Genomic DNA, 13,510 nt, shown 5'->3' on the forward strand with positions numbered 1-13,510 from the left:
CCCCAGTAATCACATGCGGAGCAGCCGATCAGTGATGTCCCCCCAGTAATCACATGCGGAGCAGCCGATCAGTGATGTCCCCCCAGTAATCACATGCGGAGCAGTCGATCAGTGATGTCCCCCCAGTAATCACATGCAGAGCAGCCGATCAGTGATGTCCCCCCCAGTAATCACGTGCAGAGCAGCCGATCAGTGGTGTCCCCCCCAGTAATCACATGCAGAGCAGCCGATCAGTGATGTCCCCCCCAGTAATCACATGCAGAGCAGCCGATCAGTGATGTCCCCCCAGTAATTATGTGCAGAGCAGCCGATCAGTGATGTCCCCCCAGTAATCACATGCAGAGCAGCCGATCAGTGGTGACCCCCCAGTCATCACATGCAGAGCAGCCAATCAGTGGTGAAGGCTCAAATCCTGCAGGTTGGTTCTCAGACCCTTGTAAAGAAATGGTCGCCCAGTTAGTAAGGCCCCGGCACATTCCACATCCACAGGTTCCTTTGGTCTCCACTTTGAAGCGATTCTCAAGAATCTGTGAGTAAACATTACCATGAACGTGAGCCTAAGGCCGCAGGGGTCGTGGGCAAGGGTCCTTCATGATGCAAAACTATGCGGACCCCCGACCTCGCTGTGGTTAATCTGTATTGTACCAGTCTGCTGAGCTGCAGAACGGGACGGAGAGTCGGAGACTGGTGTCATATCTGGAATAATCGACCATCGGTCTCCTGAGAAATAGAAGAATATAATTCTGTGGCGGAATGAAAAAACAAATAATTACTAATATTTAAAGTGAACTCGTCCCATTATCTGAGCACTTTGGTTTCTGACAAGTATTAGGAATCTTCTACTTTACATTTCTGAGAACTCGTTAACATTTTCTCTCCATTCTTACTTTGTGGAGAAACAAATATAATTATCCTGCCAAAAATGAAATATACGGTAAATAATGAGAAGGCAGCACAAGACCAAGGGCATCTGTGCCAAGTCTCCTGCACCTGCATGATGACTGTACCCAAGCAGAAACCGGATCTAATGAAAAAGTCTGGCAGCTAAACGCGAGATTTAAGGAAGGAAAATAATTTATACCAGAACACAGCAAAATCCAGTAAGCTGTTTATCATAACGAACCAAGGATGTCACGGGACCAATATCTGCGCTACCTGCCCTTATAAGTAAGGCTTCTATAATACTGCCCCCTATATACAAGAATATAACTACTATAATACTGCTCCTATGTACAAGAATATAACTACTATAATACTGCTCCTATGTACAAGAATATAACTACTATAATACTGCTCCTATGTACAAGAATATAACTACTATAATACTGCTCCTATGTACAAGAATATAACTATTATAATACTGCCCCTATGTACAAGAATATAACTACTATAATACTGCTCCTATGTACAAGAATATAACTACTATAATACTGCTCCTATGTACAAGAATATAACTACTATAATACTGCCCCCTATATACAAGAATATAACTACTATAATACTGCTCCTATGTACAAGAATATAACTACTATAATACTGCTCCTATGTACAAGAATATAACTACTATAATACTGCTCCTATGTACAAGAATATAACTACTATAATACTGCTCCTATGTACAAGAATATAACTACTATAATACTGCTCCTATGTACAAGAATATAACTACTATAATACTGCTCCTATGTACAAGAATATAACTACTATAATACTGCTCCTATGTACAAGAATATAACTACTATAACACTGCCCCTATGTACAAGTATATAACTACTATAATACTGCCCCTATGTACAAGAATATAACTACTATAATACTGCTCCTATGTACAAGAGTATAACTACTATAATACTGCCCCTATGTACAAGAATATAACTACTATAATACTGCCCCTATGTACAAGAATAAAACTACTATAATACTGCCCCTATGTACAAGAATATAACTACTATAATACTGCTCCTATATACAAGAATATAACTACTATAATACTGCCCCTATGTACAAGAATATAACTACTATAATACTGCTCCTATGTACAAGAATATAACTACTATAATACTGCTCCTATGTACAAGAATATAACTACTATAATACTGCCCCATGTACAAGAATATAACTACTATAATACTGCTCCTATGTACAAGAATATAACTACTATAATACTGCCCCTATGTAGAAGAATACAACTACTATAATACTGCCCCTATGTACAAGAATATAACTACTATAATACTGCTCCTATGTACAAGAATATAACTACTATAATACTGCCCCTATGTAGAAGAATACAACTACTATAATACTGCTCCTATGTACAAGAATATAACTACTATAATACTGCTCCTATGTACAAGAATATAACTACTACAATACTGCTCCTATGTACAAGAATATAACTACTATAATACTGCTCCTATGTACAAGAATATAACTACTATAATACTGCTCCTATGTACAAGAATATAACTACTATAATACTGCCCCTATGTACAAGAATATAACTACTATAATACTGCCCCTATGTACAAGAATATAACTACTATAATACTGCCCCTATGTACAAGAATATAACTACTATAATACTGCCCCTATGTACAAGAATATAACTACTATAATACTGCTCCTATGTACAAGAATATAACTACTATAATACTGCTCCTATGTATAAGAATATAACTACTATAATACTGCCCCTATGTACACGGATATAACTACTATAATATAATACTGCTATGGGTGGCGGTGGTATATATGGGGGTTGGCGGTATGACTGAGGTCCGCAGGCTCTGTGCCTCTCGCTGGGGCAGTAATCACACAGGACAATTATACGTTATATTATTTTTCTTCCCGCGCACTATAATTACCTGACACAATGTGCTGCAGCTCGGGGAACATTACTCTAATTACCCTGGAAAGTCTAAACGTGAAATTAGATAATCAGCAGACGGAATACGATTTCTCTCGTCAGTGACAAGATGAATAATTTTTATTTATAAAAGTTTATTTTTTTTTTTTTACTTCTCCATCTTGGTAAAATGCATAAAATGAGACACAATGTCCTATCTATGGTCCAAGAACAGTAAAAACGGATTCATGTTCATGCAGCATAATAAAAGTCATAAAGGCGGCCATGTTGGGTCCACCCACAATGGGTACAGCGACAGTAATGAGGTATGAGGGGCTGGCGGCCCCGGGCAGGGGTGTTGGGGGCTCAGTGTGGTCGCTGTTCCCGTGAGGCTTTTAATATTTAATACTGTTTAAATCTCGACATCTTATTCGGGTACCTGGCGGTATATATCTAGCTCAGCACGGCCCGCTGTCCCGGTCACAGGTCCATGTGCTGGATAACACTATACAATCAGACACCATTAGCGGTATTTCTTGGTCTTCGCTTTGTTCCTGTAAATCTTTTCAGTAAACGGGCTGTAACAGAAGAAGCGAAGAGACAACGTCAGAAACATCGCAATTTACAATACTGACCAAACCATTAATAACGGACACAAAAACAACCATTGTGGACAGAAATACATATTTCACTGATAAGCGACCGGCCCATAGATGACAGAACCATACATACCGCCATCCCATGTATAACAGAACCATACATACCGCCATCCCATGTATAACAGAACCATACATACCGCCATCCCATGGATAACAGAACCATATATACCGCCATCCCATGTATAACAGAACCATACATACTGCCATCCCATGGATAACAGAACCATATATACCGCCATCCCATGTATAACAGAACCATACATACTGCCATCCCATGGATGACAGAACCATATATACCGCCATCCCATGTATAACAGAACCATACATACCGCCATCCCATGTATAACAGAACCATACATACCGCCATCCCATGTATAACAGAACCATACATACCGCCATCCCATGTATAACAGAACCATACATACCGCCATCCAATGGCCATCCCATGGGTGACAGAACCATATATACCGCCACCCCATGTATAACAGAGCCATACATACTGCCATCCCATGGGTGACAGAACCATACATATGGCCATCCCATGGATGACAGAACCATACATACCGCCATCCCATGGATGACAGAACCATACATACCGCCATCCCATGGATGACAGAACCATACATACCGCCATCCCATGGATGACAGAACCATATATACCGCCATCCCATGGATGACAGAACCATATACACCGACATCCCATGTATAACAGAACCATACATACCGCCATCCCATGTATAACAGAACCATATATACCGCCATCCCATGTATAACAGAACCATATATACCGCCATCCCATGTATAACAGAACCATATATACCGCCATCCCATGTATAACAGAACCATATATACCGCCATCCCATGTATAACAGAACCATATATACCGCCATCCCATGTATAACAGAACCATATATACCGCCATCCCATGGATGAGAGAACCATATATACCGCCATCCCAAGGATGAGAGAACCATACATACCACCATCCCAAGGATGAGACAACCATATATACCGCCATCCCAAGGATGAGAGAACCATACATACCACCATCCCAAGGATGAGACAACCATATATACCGCCATCCCAAGGATGAGAGAACCATACATACCACCATCCCAAGGATGAGACAACCATATATACCGCCATCCCAAGGATGAGAGAACCATATATACCGCCATCCCAAGGATGAGAGAACCATATATACCGCCATCCCAAGGATGAGAGAAATATATATGCCATTCCTCAAATTACATAATTGCCCCTATTTGCCTAATCTATTTTTCCTCTGCTCTCACTTAAGACGTCGTCATATCGGCCGGTGGTGGAATGAAAGAGCGCCAAAAATAGATGAAAATTGCAAAATAACAAAAACGTAATTCGCTTGAGGCTGCTAAAAATATACAGTGAAAATCCTATAATCCAGCATCCAATAATCTGGAAAAGCAGATAATCTGGCAGCAGTCAACACAAAGTATCAGGATTGGCAGCTATCTTTTATGTTTTGGCCCATTTTTTCTTACCTATTACTCCCCCTAAAGATGTGTCAGTCTAAACTGCAATCTTGGAATTACGTTCATGAACAGGTCGAAAAAGATGAGCAGAACCATACGAGTACAGCAGTAGTAAGTAGTAGTGAACGGAAAGGTGGGAAGAAATGTGTATACTCCAACCAGGAACACTAGATATCACCTACCCTTCAAATAGGATGGCGACTTTGTAGCACACGGCGACCACAGCGGTGAGGATGAGGCCAGCGGGGCTGGAGTTCCTGGGGTAAAACAAAAACAACAAGAGAGAGTAAAAGAGGGGGTGAAAAGCGGCCATCAACTCTTCTTCCAATAAACCAGCACCCAATACCAAACATCTACTGCATAATATGCACAGCAGAGAGGGGGCAGTATTATAGTAGTGATATTCTTGTACATAGGAGCAGTATTATAGTAGTTATATTCTTGTACATAGGAGCAGTATTATAGTAGTTATATTCTTGTACATAGAGGCAGTATTATAGTAGTTATATTCTTGTACATAGGGGGCAGTATTATAGTAGTTATATTCTTGTACATAGGGGCAGTATTATAGTAGTTATATTCTTATACATAGGGGCAGTATTATAGGAGTTATATTCTTGTACATAGGGGCAGTATTATAGTAGTTATATTCTTGTACATAGGAGCAGTATTATAGTAGTTATATTCTTGTACATAGGGGCAGTATTATAGTAGTGATATTCTTGTACATAGGGGCAGTATTATAGTAGTGATATTCTTGTACATAGGAGCAGTATTATAGTAGTTATATTCTTGTACATAGGAGCAGTATTATAGTAGTTATATTCTTGTACATAGGGGCAGTATTATAGTAGTGATATTCTTGTACATAGGGGCAGTATTATAGTAGTGATATTCTTGTACACAGGAGCAGTATTATAGTAGTTATATTCTTGTACATAGGAGCAGTATTATAGTAGTTATATTCTTATACATAGGGGCAGTATTATAGTAGTTATATTCTTGTACATAGGAGCAGTATTATAGTAGTTATATTCTTGTACATAGGGGGCAGTATTATAATAGTTATATTCTTGTACATATGAGAAGTATTATAGTAGTTATATTCTTGTACATAGGAGCAGTATTATAGGAGTTATATTCTTGTACATAGGGGGCAGTATTATAGTAGTTATATTCTTGTACATAGGGGCAGTATTATAGTAGTTATATTCTTGTACATAGGAGCAGTATTATAGTAGTTATATTCTTGTACATAGGAGCAGTATTATAGTAGTTATATTCTTGTACATAGGGGCAGTATTATAGTAGTTATATTCTTGTACATAGGAGCAGTATTATAGTAGTTATATTCTTGTACATAGGAGCAGTATTATAGTAGTTATATTCTTGTACATAGGGGCAGTATTATAGTAGTTATATTCTTGTACATAGGGGCAGTATTATAGTAGTTATATTCTTGTACATAGGAGCAGTATTATAGTAGTTATATTCTTGTACATAGGGGAAGTATTATAGTAGTTATATTCTTGTACATAGGAGCAGTATTATAGTAGTTATATTCTTGTACATGGGGCAGTATTATAGTAGTTATATTCTTGTACATAGGAGCAGTATTATAGTAGTTATATTCTTGTACATAGGAGCAGTATTATAGTAGTTATATTCTTGTACATAGAGGGCAGTATTATAGTAGTTATATTCTTGTACATAGGAGCAGTATTATAGTAGTTATATTCTGGTATATAGGGGGCAGTATTATAGTAGTTATATTCTTGTACATAGGAGCAGTATTATAGTAGTTATATTCTTGTACATAGGAGCAGTATTATAGTAGTTATATTCTTGTACATAGGGGCAGTATTATAGTAGTTATATTCTTGTACATAGGAGCAGTATTATAGTAGTTATATTCTTGTACATAGGAGCAGTATTATAGTAGTTATATTCTTGTACATAGGGGCAGTATTATAGTAGTTATATTCTTGTACATAGGGGCAGTATTATAGTAGTTATATTCTTGTACATAGGAGCAGTATTATAGTAGTTATATTCTTGTACATAGGGGAAGTATTATAGTAGTTATATTCTTGTACATAGGAGCAGTATTATAGTAGTTATATTCTTGTACATGGGGCAGTATTATAGTAGTTATATTCTTGTACATAGGAGCAGTATTATAGTAGTTATATTCTTGTACATAGGAGCAGTATTATAGTAGTTATATTCTTGTACATAGAGGGCAGTATTATAGTAGTTATATTCTTGTACATAGGAGCAGTATTATAGTAGTTATATTCTGGTATATAGGGGGCAGTATTATAGTAGTTATATTCTTGTACATAGGAGCAGTATTATAGTAGTTATATTCTTGTACATAGGGGCAGTATTATAGTAGTTATATTCTTGTACATAGGAGCAGTATTATAGTAGTTATATTCTTGTACATAGGGGCAGTATTATAGTAGTTATATTCTTGTACACAGGAGCAGTATTATAGTAGCTATATTCTTGTACATAGGAGCAGTATTATAGTAGCTATATTCTTGTACATAGAGGGCAGTATTATAGTAGTTATATTCTTGTACATAGGAGCAGTATAATAGTAGTTATATTCTTGTACATAGGAGCAGTATAATAGTAGTTATATTCTTGTACATAGGGAGCAGTATTATAGTAGTTATATTCTGGTACATAGGGGGCAGTGTTATAGTAGTTATATTCTTGTACATAGGGGCAGTATTATAGTAGTTATATTCTTGTACACAGGGGGCAGTATTATAGTAGTTATTCTTGTACATAGGAGCAGTATTATAGTAGTTATATTCTTGTACATAGGGGCAGTATTATAGTAGTTACATTCCTGTACATAGGGAGAAGTATTATAGTAGTTATATTCTTGTACATAGGAGCTGTATTATAGTAGTTATATTCTTGTACATAGGGGGCAGTATTATAGTAGTTATATTCTTGTACATGGGGAGCAGTATTATAGTAGTTATATTCTGGTACATAGGGGGCAGTGTTATAGTAGTTATATTCTTGTACATAGGGGCAGTATTATAGTAGTTATATTCTTGTACATAGGAGCAGTATTATAGTAGTTATATTCTTGTACATAGGAGCAGTATTATAGTAGTTATATTCTTGTACATAGGGGCAGTATTATAGTAGTTATATTCTTGTACATAGGGAGCAGTATTATAGTAGTTATATTCTTGTACATAGGAGCAGTATTATAGTAGTTATATTCTTGTACATAGGAGCAGTATTATAGTAGTTATATTCCTGTACATAGGGGCAGTAATATAGTAGTTATATTCTTGTACACAGGGGGCAGTATTATAGTAGTTATATTCTTGTACATAGAAGCAGTATTATAGTAGTTATATTCTTGTACATAGGGGCAGTATTATAGTAGTTATATTCTTGTACATAGGAGCAGTATTATAGTAGTTATATTCTTGTATATAGGAGCAGTATTATAGTATATTCTTGTATATAGGGGCAGTATTATAGTAGTTATATTCTTGTACATAGGGGCAGTATTATAGTAGTTATATTCTTGTACATAGAAGCAGTATTATAGTAGTTATATTCTTGTACATAGGGGGCAGTATTATAGTAGTTATATTCTTGTACATAGGGGCAGTATTATAGTAGTTATATTCTTGTACATAGGAGCAGTATTATAGTAGTTATATTCTTGTACATAGGGGGTAGTATTATAGTAGTTATATTCTTGTACATAGGGGGCAGTATTATAGTAGTTATATTCTTATACATAGGAGCAGTATTATAGTAGTTATATTCTTGTATATAGGGGCAGTATTATAGTAGTTATATTCTTGTACATAGGGGCAGTATTATAGTAGTTATATTCTTGTACATAGGAGCAGTATTATAGTAGTTATATTCTTGTATATAGGAGCAGTATTATAGTAGTTATATTCTTTTATATAGGGGCAGTATTATAGTAGTTATATTCTTGTACATAGGGGCAGTATTATAGTAGTTATATTCTTGTACATAGAAGCAGTATTATAGTAGTTATATTCTTGTACATAGGGGGCAGTATTATAGTAGTTATATTCTTGTACATAGGGGCAGTATTATAGTAGTTATATTCTTGTACATAGGGGCAGTATTATAGTAGTTATATTCTTGTACATAGGAGCAGTATTATAGTAGTTATATTCTTGTACATAGGGGGCAGTATTATAGTAGTTATATTCTTGTACACAGGGGGCAGTATTATAGTAGTTATATTCTTGTACATAGGGGCAGTATTATAGTAGGTATATTCCTGTACATAGGGGCAGTATTATAGCAGTTATACTTTTGTATAAAGGCGCTGTATTATAGTACTTATATTGTTACACGACATGGGTTTTTTTTCTTTTAGCAAAGATACATTTAGATGTGAAGGCAAAATCCGAGAACGTTGCCTCCAGACTTCCGCAGAGATTTTTCACTTTAGAGGCCTCCGGGAGAGTGATTATATTAATGTCTATACTGCCATGCAGCGTGATCGAGTCCTTGATTTACAGCTGTGGGAAATATTCATCACCGTAGATGAGCGGTGAGCGCTATTTTTATTTCTAGCCGCCAAATTTCTGGAGGGAAGTCTGAGTCCCAAGTGTCACGACGTCCATCACGAAGAGGTGATACACCGGATTCGCAGTGACATCAGATCCCAGCCCTCCCCTCGTACAATAGCGATGCGTTATTTCATGACTTGAATACTTTTAGATATTAGGTTGTCGCACAACTTTCGTTTTTATAGCTCTCTCCCATATAAAAATGGCTGCAGGGATTACTGTGGAAATAAAATGGCGCAGGTAAAGGGACTTTATAACCAAAACCAGATGAATGAGGGTCGCTTGTTTTAATTTTTGGCGTTTCGCAAAGACCCAGATGTGCAGATTATTAATAGTTATGGTTTTAAAGTCCAGGCTTGATCCCCGCGTCTCCACGGACGGACGCGGCTTCTCGCACATTCTCGTTCCGCTGCTGTGAAGTATCGCACCGCCCGTCTGACATTTAGAGTATTTTTAGAACCTTCGTTTTTCTACGGAAAGATGAAGCCGTGCGCCGATTCTTCAAAAGGTAATGAGGTTATGAATCAAATGGCCGAAAGTTCGCTCCTTCCCTTGTTCTCACCCCGCTCCCCCGAGGAATAATCTTTTCTGGGAACCATCCGTGTCGTGCATTACTCATTTTACTCCGGAGGAGCTCAGAAGAACCAAAACTTTCATCTGTGACCCAAAGCTGGACACACAAAAAAAAATGGCTGCTGGATTCAAAGGGGATCGACGGGTTTAACCCTTTCCCAGCATGCGCCTATAAAGCGAGACCGCTTTGATGTCTTGCTGCAGTGAAAGAGACGATCGTCCTGATATTTTTCCGCCGTAATGAGGTAGATTTCGGCTTTATTGTACAACATCCGCCCACCTGGATGACCTTCTTCTATCCTCTGCAAACGTATCTGTCCTCGACTTCAATGCAATGGTCCTGAGCGTTTCATCTACTTTTAGCTCAATAAAAGCTTTATTGAAGAAGTACTTTGCGGTATTATTTCTTTCTTTTTTTTTTAATTTCCATTATGGACAAAAAGCTAATTTTTCATGCTCTAATGTAAAAGATGAGTGAACTTAAAAGAGGTGGTCCGTGATTAAAATAATGGCTTTCTCCAAAAAACGGCACCACCCCTGTCTACAGGTTGTGTGCGGTATTCCAGCACTGCACTGGTTAATCCAATGAAGCTGAGAGGTGGTGCTGTTTTTGGAAGAAGGAAGCTTTATTTATTCTTGTACGATACATCCTCCTTAAAAGGGATAAAGGATTTTTCATGCTTAAATATTCCTTTATACGAAACATCATCGCGACTTCTGCCATGCAGGTAAGAAAGAGCGTGGGACTTAAGATCCAAATATTGGCTAAATTATGGGATCCAGGTAGTTCGATACGACCCCTTTAATTAAGCTCCGCCCAAGTGACTCCATAGCAATAGGACTCTTCCTGTTTCTCAAGTACATTTCCAGGAAGCATCATGCGAGAGGGTAAACATGAAAAAGCTACTTTTCAGTACCATTTTTTGGCACTTGAAGGAGCAGCATTTTCACCCCATAATGGGTCAGGTCTCAATAAAACGTTCCCTTTAAAGGTTGGTTCTTCATTTTTGTCTATTTTTTTTCTTTTTACAATGTTTATTTGTAATTAAGGGTTTTATAACTTTGCTGCTTAAATCACCATTGTCCCACAGGACGTTTTTTGCTACTTAAGTGCCGAGAGTAGGACAGGTAAACTCCTTGATCCGCATCTTCGTAGAGGTTTCCTGCATAAATGATGGGTACAAGAAGATCCCACACAATGGAACCTGCTGTTTCACAGGTCTAGGAGTTCAGAATCCTCCCCAAAAATTACAAGGTTCTTAACCTGCCATTAACCCGAGATTCCAAACCCATCCAGAGCTGGAGGAAAGAAAATGACTGGGGTGATGGAGTTCAGTTTACTAGGACATTTGTCCCAAAAACAATACGGAACAGGGCTCAGCTGTGTTATCGCACACAACTTGTGGACAGACGTTGAACTGTCTTTGGAAGGCTGAACAGCAAAAATTCAGTAAAAAAGGGTTTCTCCAGCAAAAAAAATCAGATTATTAAGCCAGTAAACAAGCGTAGATGGAATGAAGGACTTATTACATGAAGATGAAAAGCTCGAACATGGGACTGCTACTCAACACAAGGAAGACCCAGGTATTCACCACTGCTAGGTACGAACGGGACACATTCGAGATGGACGACGATGAACTAGAAGTTGTAAAGGACTTCAACCTACTCGTATCAATGATCACTAAAGATACAGTGATGACATTGGAAGTCAGTAGGAGAATACCTATGGGCAAATCAACAATTAAGTTACTGGACAAGGTCTTCACATCGAGGAACATTTCACTGGCTGGACGATAAAGAGACAAGACAGAAGAAGAATCAACGTCTTTGAATTGTGGCGTTGGAGATGGATGCTATCAATACCACGAATAGTGGAAGAAGTCAAGCCAGACATGTCACTCGAAGCAAGAATCACCAAGCTACGACTTGCCTACTTTGGACACATCATACGAAGAGAGCGATCACGGCAGAAGGACATCATTGTCGGATGAAGAGAAGGAACAAGGCAAATCGGAAGACCAGAAACTGATGGCTTGATACTATCAAGATAACGGTGGAGAAAACCTGGTGGACCTATCGAAGCTTGCTCAAGGTCCATCTTTCTACAGATTGTTCATCCATCAAGTCGCCAAGACTCGAGAGTGAGCTGAAAGGCCTTTACATAAATAAAACATGGTCAAGGGGGACTTGTTAGGAGCCCAGTCAGGCCTTACCCTACTACTTACTGATGTTAGAACCTCTTTTATGCACTTTCTAGAAAATGTGAAGAACTCTTTAGAGAATTTAGTAATTAAAGGGACATATAACATCATAATTTAACGTCTAACAGTCTGGTAATTAAGAAAATACCATAACTACAGTCTATCCAATTCACTTGTCTGGGAGCGAGTCTATAGCAACCAGTCTGACAATTACTCAGGTCTTCAGTTCAAGAAGGAATTGCCACTGAACGTAGGACTAAGACAAATGGCCAGGCCTTTCCCTACTCCTTACAGAAACAAGAACCACATTTTTTGTTAAATAGCGGTGACTCCTTTAAAGGTACCGTATATACTCGAGTATAAGCCGAGATTTTCAGCCCACTTTTTTGGGCTGAAAGTCCCCCTCTCGGCTTATACTCGAGTCATACCCAGGGGTCGGCAGGGGAGGGGGAGCGGGGGCTGTCTAAAAATACTCACCTAGTCCAGGCGCGGTCCCTGCAGGTCTCTGGCTTCCCCGGCGCCGGCAGCAGCAGCTTCAGCTTCTTCCTGTACTGAGCGGTCACATGGTACCGCTCATTATGGTAATGAATATGCAGCTCCACCTCCCATAGAGGTGGAGCCGCATATTCATTACTGTATTGACCGGAAACAGTGACTGCTCAGTACAGTTAGAAGCTGTGGCGTCGGGGAAGCAGGGACTGCACAGCGCCAGGAGCAGGTGAGTATATGGGAGGGGAGCGCAGCGCTGCGCGATAGTCACCTTTCCTCGTTCCGGGCGCCGCTCTGTCTTCAGCAGTGACGCTCAGGTCAGAGGGCGCGATGACGTGGTTAGTGCGCGCCCTCTGCTGAACGTCAGTGCTGAGCATGGAGTGGCGCTGGAACGAGGTGCACTGCAGGTTACTATTGAAAGTGCCGGGGGCCTGAGCGACGGAGAGGTGAGTATGTGATTTATTTTTTTTTATCGCAGCAAATGGGGCAAGTGTCTGTATGGAGCCATAACATTTGTGCAGCACTATATGGGGCCATAACATTTGTGCAGCATTATATGGGGCCATAACATTTGTGCAGCATTATATGGGGCCATAAAGTTTGTGCAGCACTATATGGGGCCATAACA

At 38.9% G+C, this 13,510-nt stretch overlaps 1 protein-coding gene across 6 annotated transcripts in view; it reads right to left on the reverse strand.

The window, feature by feature from the left end:
* Positions 1–2,783: 2,783 nt before the first annotated feature.
* PEMT (phosphatidylethanolamine N-methyltransferase) overlaps positions 2,784–13,510 on the reverse strand; it is a 77,428-nt gene continuing 66,701 nt past the window's right edge. For 2 of the 6 annotated variants that reach the window (XM_077274316.1, XM_077274315.1), the window contains exons 6-7: positions 5,201–5,275; positions 2,808–3,426 (exon numbers count right to left, since the gene is read on the reverse strand). In XM_077274316.1, coding sequence (XP_077130431.1) covers positions 3,372–3,426; positions 5,201–5,275 — 130 coding nt within the window. In that variant the 3' untranslated portion in view covers positions 2,808–3,371. Of the gene's footprint in view, positions 3,427–5,200; positions 5,276–13,510 lie in introns of all 6 variants that reach the window. The other 4 variants (XM_077274317.1, XM_077274319.1, XM_077274313.1 and 1 more) reach the window with 4 other exon arrangements.

The sequence above is a fragment of the Ranitomeya variabilis genome, chromosome 7, assembly GCF_051348905.1.
Source record: "Ranitomeya variabilis isolate aRanVar5 chromosome 7, aRanVar5.hap1, whole genome shotgun sequence".
Lineage (NCBI taxonomy): Eukaryota > Metazoa > Chordata > Amphibia > Anura > Dendrobatidae > Ranitomeya > Ranitomeya variabilis.